The sequence below is a fragment of the Euphorbia lathyris genome, chromosome 2 (genome assembly GCF_963576675.1).
Source record: "Euphorbia lathyris chromosome 2, ddEupLath1.1, whole genome shotgun sequence".
In the NCBI taxonomy this organism is placed as follows: Eukaryota; Viridiplantae; Streptophyta; class Magnoliopsida; order Malpighiales; family Euphorbiaceae; genus Euphorbia; species Euphorbia lathyris.
Window position 1 is genome coordinate 138895022 of NC_088911.1, and position 9280 is coordinate 138904301.

The following is a 9280-nucleotide window of genomic DNA, read 5'->3' on the forward strand; positions in this document are numbered from 1 at the left end:
GCTTAGAGATGTAGGGGGCGTCTGGCTTTCTAGGTTCTCCCAGAATTTAGGGTTGGGTTCTTCCTTTTCTGCGGAGCTCTGGGCTATTCTTACTGGAATCAATCTTGCTAAAAGGCTGGGTGTTAAGAGGCTCTCTGTGGAGTCTGATAATTTGGAAGCAATCAAAATGATTTCTGAGAATCATTCTATGGGTCTTAACAGTCGCAACCTCATCAAAGCTATTATAAGGCTTTGCTCCTCCTTTGAGTTCGTAGAGTTCAGACACATTTTTAGAGAGCAGAATCGTGTTGCTGATCGCTTGGCGGCGGCGGGCCATGAAGGGACGTTAGGCGTTACTACCCTTCCTGTTTCCCCTAGTTTCATCTCTCATCTTCTCTTAGAAGATAGGATTGGGGTTAGCTTCCCTAGGCTAATTCCTGGGTAGTTTGTTGTTATTCATTTTTCTTTTCCTTTTCTACCAAAAAAAAAAAAAAAACATTACTCGAAAATTAGTTTGATAGTAAAATATATATATGCTTTCTCCGTAAAGACTGTTTGAATCTACCTTTATCATGTAAATTATTATTTTAAAAATAAACATGGGTATATCAAAGTGAACCAAACCTCTCAACTCAGTTTAAACAAATTGTGATTAACCCAACCAATTCAAACAGTTCAACTGCGCTTTGATAAGCACATAAAAATTTAACTTGAACCAGACTGGATATATGGCTGATTCGCGGTCTAACAGATCGGTCCGCTCCTATTTTCAAAATATTGTTTTTTACAATTTAAATTAACAGGAAAAAAATACTTTTGAACAGTTAAATACAAATCAAAGGTAGATTAAGGCTCTGTAGAGAGCTTTTTAGATAAAATTAGAGATCTGAGCCATTTGAATCTAATCAGCTAATTTTGAAAAATATGGTAATTAGCCAAACAGGGCCTAAATGACATTGCTATTTGACTTTTTAGTCATAAACCTAATGTATTGGGCTGTAATCGAGCCAAACAAAACCCATGCTTGGCTAATTAAAAAATCGAATGGCTCAAACTCACTATTTTGCTCATCAACTACTTACGAGTTGTTAGTTTATTTGTTCATGAACTTTTCTTATAAGCCTTTCATTAATTATGTTCATACTTGTGAATAACTCATTCCATCTATTTAAAATCTATATATAATATAAAACAGTAACGATGGAACTGATGTGTCACTTCCTCCTTTTTTAGTGATAAAAAATTTAATATATTAATTTTAATTTTATTATATATATTTATCTATAAAAAGATTATTGTATCCGTACTATATCTAAGAGTTCTACAGAATTTAAATTAATCCATAAAATCTCTCTAATTCTCTACACATCTATATATAATATAAAACAGTAACGATGGAACTGATGTGTCACTTCCTCCTTTTTTAGTGATAAAAAATTTAATATATTAATTTTAATTTTATTATATATATTTATCTATAAAAAGATTATTGTATCCGTACTATATCTAAGAGTTCTACAGAATTTAAATTAATCCCTAAAATCTCTCTAATTCTCTACACATCTATATATAATATAAAACAGTAACGATGGAACTGATGTGTCACTTCCTCCTTTTTTAGTGATAAAAAATTTAATATATTAATTTTAATTTTATTATATATATTTATCTATAAAAAGATTATTTTATCCGTACTATATCTAAGAGTTCTACAGAATTTAAACTAATCCCTAAAATCTCTCTAATTCTCTACACATCTATATCTATATATAATATAAAACAGTAACGATGGAACTTAGGTGTCACTTCCTCCTTTTTTAGTGATAAAAAATTTAATATATTAATTTTAATTTTATTATATATATTTATCTATAAAAAGATTATTGTATCCGTACTATATCTAAGAGTTCTACAGAATTTAAATTAATCCCTAAAATCTCTCTAATTCTCTACACATCTATATATAATATAAAACAGTAACGATGGAACTGAGGTGTCACTTCCTCCTTTTTTAGTGATAAAAAATTTAATATATTAATTTTAATTTTATTATATATATTTATCTATAAAAAGATTATTAATCCCTAAAATCTCTCTAATTCTCTACATATCTATATATATAATATAACACAGTAACGATGGAAATGAGGTGTCACTTCCTCCTTTTTTACTGATAAAAAATATAATATAATATATAATATATTAGTTTTTATTTTATTATTATATTTATCTATAAAAATATTATTTAAAGTAAATGTGAAAATCAAATAATAATATTTAATTTATATAACACATTTATGTCATTAATTGTAATTATTAGATTGTATTTTTATTAATAGTTATATATTAAGATGAATCCGTGCATCGCACGGGCCAAAAACTAGTTTCTTTAATATAAAACCACATAATTTTACAATTTCTTCTTTTACAGAAATACTATCATTAACAAAATAATCGCACCAAACTTAATCACAAATCTATTTATAAACATTATAATCAAACTTGTTCATAAACCTTTTTATAAACTTATAACCAAACATGCTCGCAAGCTTTCGAACCAAGTTTCACCATACTCAAACAAATGCTTATTTATAAATAAACCGAATATGATCAAACTTTTATCGAGCTGAACGCCACGGCGATCATGAGCGGCTTAGCTCATTTACATCCCTACTAACCTATGCAATTATAATCAACTAAGAACTCAACAGATCAAATTAAAAAAACCCGAGACTTAATCAACGAAAAACCGAACTAATAACGACCTTGTAACGCTATTTTCCAAAATAAATTAAGTAGCTTTCCCAATCATCATCAAAATAAAGTTACAATTTTTAAAAAACACAAAATGACTACACAAATCTTACAGGGGTCTAGTAAAAAACATAAAACCTAACCCCAAAACCCTGAAAATTTCTACTCCAAACCCCAAACCATTTTCAAACAAATTTAAATCCTCCTGCTGGAACATTAGGTTGATTTGTCCCAAAACTCAACTCTCCGTTAGTTTCACCGTCATCTACAATATTCTGATCTTCATCTTCTTCTTCAATCCAATACCTTTCCAAAATTTTCACAGCTTTTTCGTATATCTCATGGTTGTCATGGCTTTGCAAGTTTTCGATTTTATCTACCCCGTCGCAGTCATCGATCATCTGTGCATACACGTTTACTGCTGTACTCCCTGTCTCCTTCTCTGTTTCACCTGCCTTGAGGATGTTCTCTAGTCCCTCGAGGCAGACTGTCACGATTCTTGGATCGGGACAGACCAGAAGATCGCAGAGAGGTTTAATGCTACCTTGGCTCACTAGATACCTAACGAAGAACAACCGAGTTGAACATACTTGGTTAGCCACATTATGCATTCTTTGGGATACTACAATTCCGTATATGTTTGATGATTCTCGAGAATACCAACATACTTTTCAATTATCGAAATGTGATAACTAATTCGTATATGTTTGATGTTTACTTTAGTTTAGTTTCTTATGTTTAGTGTGTTTTATTATATTTATCTTCAAATTAGTTTTCGTTGAGTTTTTGTTGAGTTTTGGCTCTTTTCAGGTGTTTTCTAGTCATTTCGGGTCATATTCCACGAATAGGAAGCAATTTGGGAGCAATTTCCGGAGATGGGAAATGAGGGAAACAGCAAGAACAAACTCGACGAGTTCTGCATTGAATCAGCAACTCACCATGTTCTGCTTCACAACAGTTCTGACCTTATTTTCCTCGCTGCTTCAAGCACAATCAACTCAGCGAGTTCTTCTTGCTGTTTCCCAACTCGTTTCTCGTCTCCAAAAATTGCTTCCGACCTCTCCGTCATTTCCATTTCAGAGGTAGATTTTAAAGATCAAGTAGATATATATGGTTCTAACCATCAGCGCAAGTAGATTTAAAGATCATTCAGTTATATAGCGTCAACGATAATGTTTCAGAAAAATAAGACTAAATCGTTGAGAATGGATGGAAAGGATTGGGAGAAACGTACTTAATCTGTTCTTGGGATCCCCCGGAAGTGGCATTGGAAAGTGCCCATGCAGCCTCCTTCTTGACTTCAAATTCAGCATGTTGCAGCAGGTGTACAAGAGGAGCAATTATATTTGCCTCAATTATGGCCTGTTGATAATCAGAACAGAAAAGTATTATGTATAAATTTTTTTAATAATTTCGGGGATATCTGCAGGGCGGGGAGGGCATTCCCTGTCCCTGTCCCAACTTCAGAGATAAAAAAATCCTCATTCCCGTCCTGCAAGAAACGTTTTCAGGGAATCCCCATCTCCCTCGGGGTCAGGGAATTTCTGCCCCATTGACAACCCTAAGCATCAGTTAGCTGCCATAAAAACGCAAGAATAGAACAGGACGACCAAACATAAAGTATATTTGCTTTCTGCATACCTGTATTTGAAATTTATTCCCAGCAGTTATATTCGAAATTGTCCAGCATGCTTCTTTCTTGATGCTCTTTTTGTAGTTTTGTGTAAGTAGTTTGAAGAGACATGGGAGTACTTGGTTGTCAATTATACACTGGTTTCATGGTTTACACACGAGTCAATTTTTCATCATGATAAAAGAGTCAATAACACGAGACGTAAATTTATTGGATGTGAAATCTGCTATGTTCTATGTTGCACGAAAACTCTTCAGTAGCGTTGTTTCAGTTTCAGTTTCGTTTATATTTTTGTTTGCTGCCTATGTTTTAGAAATAATGCGTCCCGGTGTCCCTTTTTTTGCAACATAGCTATATTTCACTGAAACGGACACCGGGAACGTTATTTCTAAAATATAATCTTCAAAACATAGCCAGGAAATGGCAAAAGAAACGGAAACGGACACAAAACGCGGACACCCTACTGAAGGGGAGTTTCGTGCAACATAGGAAATCTGACATAAAATAGTTACAGCAGGAAGCTGCAGAAATTCTCAGGTACTTTCTTCAATAGAATTTATCCATTTGTTGCATGAACATAACAGATATGAGATGAGTCAAAATAAGAACCTGAGTTTGACCATCATCGCCCGTTACAATATTCCCTACGGTTCGAAGTGCAGGTACAAGTACTGTTGTTGACGAATGACTGTAAAAGAGAAGTTCATATCAACAAAACAAACTAGGAATCTTCAATGTATCGCAATGGGCACTCACTTCTTAAAATTTGGAAACTCATTTCCTAAGATGTAATGCATTTTCAGAAGTGGATCAATGACAAATTAAAAATTACATGTTCAGTAAATCCCTAATATCTTCTTTAAAGAAAAAAGAGATCTCTTTTTTCCCTCTATTATGTGACTTGAAAGTAATTAAATATACGTTCTTATAATTTTAAAAATTTATAGGTATATCCATATGGGAGGGCGAGCCTTGGCGCAACGGTAAACGTTGTTGTCGTGTGACCAAGAGGTCACGGGTTCGAGTCTTAGGAGCGGCCTCTTGCCAAATAAATTGGCAGCGGAAGGCTTGCCCCCAGTACACCCTTGTGGTGGGACCCCTCCCCGGACCCTCGCTCAGCGGGGACGCGTAGTGCGACCGGGCCGCCCATAGGTATATCCATATGTTTTAATCGTTTACATCTTTCTCCACCCTTCCGTTTCCATGTAACATAGGTTGCAACAAATTATATGCCAAATGAGAAAAACAAGAAAAATCTTCAACAACGTGTGATTTGAAAACACAAGCTTACAGTAGAAGCTCCACAAGTCGTGGAGTAATGCCGGCCTCAATCACTGCCTGAATTTTGTCATTTGTGCCATCAGAAAGATAAGAAAGTGCCCAACATGCATCAGTTAACACTTCATCATCAGATGAGAAGATAAGGTGCTGAAGGGCTGGCAATGCAGGCTTAACCTGAACCAATGTACACACCAGACATGATTCTATAGGCATAAATGGCGATAAGTCTTGCATCCAAGTTCTCAAGGCTACACGAAAAATAGGGTAAAATACATCTATGTCCCCTGAACTGGGTTACCAACATTATGGATCCTAAACTTCATTTCGGGACATAAAAATCCTTAAACTTCACATTATACTACCGTTGAAGTCCAAATCAAAGAAAATCCATTTTAAAAATTAACGAAATGATGACATGGACACGTTTGACTACATCATTGACTCTTTTTTATCCATGTCATGTCACCATAAATTATGGTGAAATACCTATTGCCAGGTCATCATTTCGTTAAAAATAACAGAGTACTTTGATTTGAACTTCAATGTGGATGTAAAGTTCAAGGACTTTTACGAAGTTAAGGAGCCATAATGTTAGTAGCTCTACAGTTCAAAGGACACAGATGTATTTTACCTTAAAAAGGGCGAAAAGAGAAATTCCGTACCAGCTCAAATGGTGCAGGTGGCTTTCCTCGGCAGAAGTTTGATAAAGTCCAAGTAGCATTTCTTAGCATTGACAATTTTGAGTGTTCATTGAATTGAGCAAGTAATGGCATTAGCGCACCATTACCAAGAACAAGATCCCTACAACTAGGTGAATCACCAGCAACATTGCCCAATGCCCACACTGCCTGCTTATTTAGAATGGATGTAGTTAAAAGAACAAGCTACTGATATTAGAGCAAAAAATAAAGAGAATTTTTCCTCAGAATAAGCATTATTCTGAGCCCGAGGATATATCCAACGGTAAAGCTTAGTTAACCAAAAGAAATTCCATTGTAATGCTAATTATAACTGTGTCAGAGGGCGTACGAAACAGTTGTTTAAAATACCGATTCCAAATGAACAAAACTCGGTGATTCAATCACCGGGTTTAGTGTCAGATGTCAGCATCCGACACTGACTTTTGACTCTGATGTTTACCAATGTCACAGATGTTAGAACAGTCGCTGCAACTTTCTCCATTGTACTAGCATCCCCTTTACTTCCAAAAGGGGTGTTTTGAGCACTGGTTTTGTACGCACTCTAACAACCAACAAGAGCATTAGGTCCAAATTCTTTTTAACCGGGACTTGCTTGAAGAATTTTCATCAGAAAATTAAAGGCATCATTCTAAGGAAAAATCTCAATAAATATGGGTGTATTCAACACTGGTTTTGTACGCACACTGACAACCCAGACAATAGCATTAGCCCTGGAAATTTTTTTAGCCAGGCCTTGAAAAAATTCCTAAGTAAAGAAGAGGCAATATTTTGAGGAAAATTTGAATAGACGACGGTTGTTTTTAACTCCGGTTTTGTACGCATTCAGACAACCCAAACAGCCCAGACAGGAATATTAGGCCTGGAATTTTTTTAAACTAGGCGTTACTTAAAGAATATACCTCAGTTTAGAAAAGGCATTATTCTGAGGAAAAATCCAAATAAAGGCATCGTGGAAAAAATATAATATTCCAACAAACCTGTTCTCGGACATCATCATTTCCAGAGCCAAGAAGCTGCACAAATTTGGGGATAGCACCATGCTCAATAACAACACGTGTGTGCTCCGATGTTCCAGACACAATATTCGTCAATGCCCATGCTGCCTCAAACTGATAAGGAAGAAAAAGACAAAGCCTGATGGTAAATTACATATATAAATTCTTAGCATGACAAACATAGTAAAAAAAGTAGAAGAATGAGAGCAAGTTTAAATTTTTTTACTTGCAGCTGAGGCAAATCATGCCTATCCAAGAACTCCACGAAGTGCGGCACAACACCAACTTTTATAACCTCATCAATGGGAGGATATCGCTCTGCATAAGTACAGGAAAAAAAACTAATCAATAAGCTAACCACAAGGGAAAAAAGGCAGCCGGGGAAAAATTCTACTCCGATATATTACTCTGGGAGTATTGTAGAAATTCTCTGGCTGGGGTTTGTTAGCATTGATTGCATTAATATTTACTCACCAATAGACAATAACTTTCTGAATTGAGTGGTTGCTTCCAATTGCAATTGTGGATTATCAGACAAAACTCCTTGTACCATTACAGGTAGATTCTCCAACTGCCATAAATGCTAAGAATTAGTAGAAGTTATCAAATTTCACTGAAGCAAGACAACAACCAAAAAATCACTTTCACAATAAGAAGACAAAAGTTGGACCCTTCTGATTCTTTCTCTTTAGGTTTAAATTACAACAGTTCTCATCTTCCTCTTTAAGCCCTAATGTCAAGCTGATCTGATAAACTAGGTTAGAAATTTTCTACTTTTTCTCCCAATTATGTATAAACCTAAGATCTCACAACCTAAAGTTTCTGTTCCATTTCAAAACCCTGTCAATATACATAAAAATCAAAAGAAGATGCTTGAAACTAAACTCAAACAGTAGAAACTAAAAAACATGAAACCGCCAATTTAGAGAAAAAGAATAAAAACCTTTTTCTCGATCGCAACATTGGGTTGTGAAAGTTCAGGTAAATTCTGAGATTGAAGAAGAAGACCTTCTCTCCTTTTCTTAAGAAGACTATCTTCTCGCTTATTCTTCCTAATTTCAACCAAATTATCCTCTCTCCGTCGTCGAGCTTCATCGCCATCGACACCACTTTTGTACGACTTCTTCCGCGCCTCAGTACGCGAACTAGGTCTAAGAGACATAGTAGCTATATGTGTAAGTAACTGTAAGTCGCTGTTATCAGTGTTGCTCTCGAAGTGTTCGATGAAAGTCCTCAGTGAAAGCAAACCAAAATATCGAAGTAACAGCAACCGTAGCAGCAGACAGAGAGAAACAGGCGCAATTATTGAAATTATAAGCGGAAAATGAGGTGGCATAGGGTGTTTCCGCTTGTTGGGTATCGCCGCCCATTCTCAATTACACGGTTAATTACACTTATAGTCACTTAAGTTTGGAATTGGTTTCAAAAATGTCACTGAATTTCGTTTTATTTCAATAAAATTGGGTAAATTACATCCACGGCCACTAAACTTTAACATTGTGGTGACGGGACTTTAATCCTTAACAGTATGGTCACTGAACTTTACACTTTTTAACACCGGTGGTTACTTAACGCCTCATAATAACCGTTGACGGCCTCAAAATAAAAAATTTGAAGATTTAATGATATTTTAAGGAACTTTAATTTTTGAAAATTTTCGTTTGAGGTCATTTAGGTGTTGTTTGGTTAGAAGAGCGAGTGGATTTTTAGAGAGAGAAACCTCCATAAAAGGTGATTTTGGAAAATAAAAAATGTGTTTTCATGGTAAATGTCGTTCTAAACAACTTTAATTCTTGAATATTTTCATTTTGAGGTCGTTAACGGTCATTTTGAAGTTGGTTAAAGTTGAGTGGCCATCGGTATTAAAAAGTGTATAGTTCAGTGCTCATATTGTTAAGAATTGAAGTTCAATGGTAACAATGTTAAAATGGTAAACT

General features: G+C 35.0%; 1 protein-coding gene across 1 annotated transcript; it reads right to left on the reverse strand.

Annotated features, from left to right (window-relative positions):
• Nucleotides 1–2713: 2713 nt before the first annotated feature.
• On the reverse strand, nt 2714–8685 carry LOC136220095 (importin subunit alpha-4-like). The gene is made up of 10 exons (XM_066007787.1): nt 8287–8685; nt 7818–7914; nt 7570–7661; nt 7326–7457; nt 6310–6495; nt 5658–5821; nt 4976–5054; nt 4375–4503; nt 3968–4095; nt 2714–3294 (listed from the first exon to the last, which is right to left on the reverse strand). The coding sequence occupies exons 1-10, from the start codon at nt 8677–8679 to the stop codon at nt 2919–2921; spliced, it is 1776 nt and encodes a 591-aa protein (XP_065863859.1). The 5' UTR covers nt 8680–8685; the 3' UTR covers nt 2714–2918.
• Between the last annotated feature and the right edge of the window lie 595 nt (nt 8686–9280).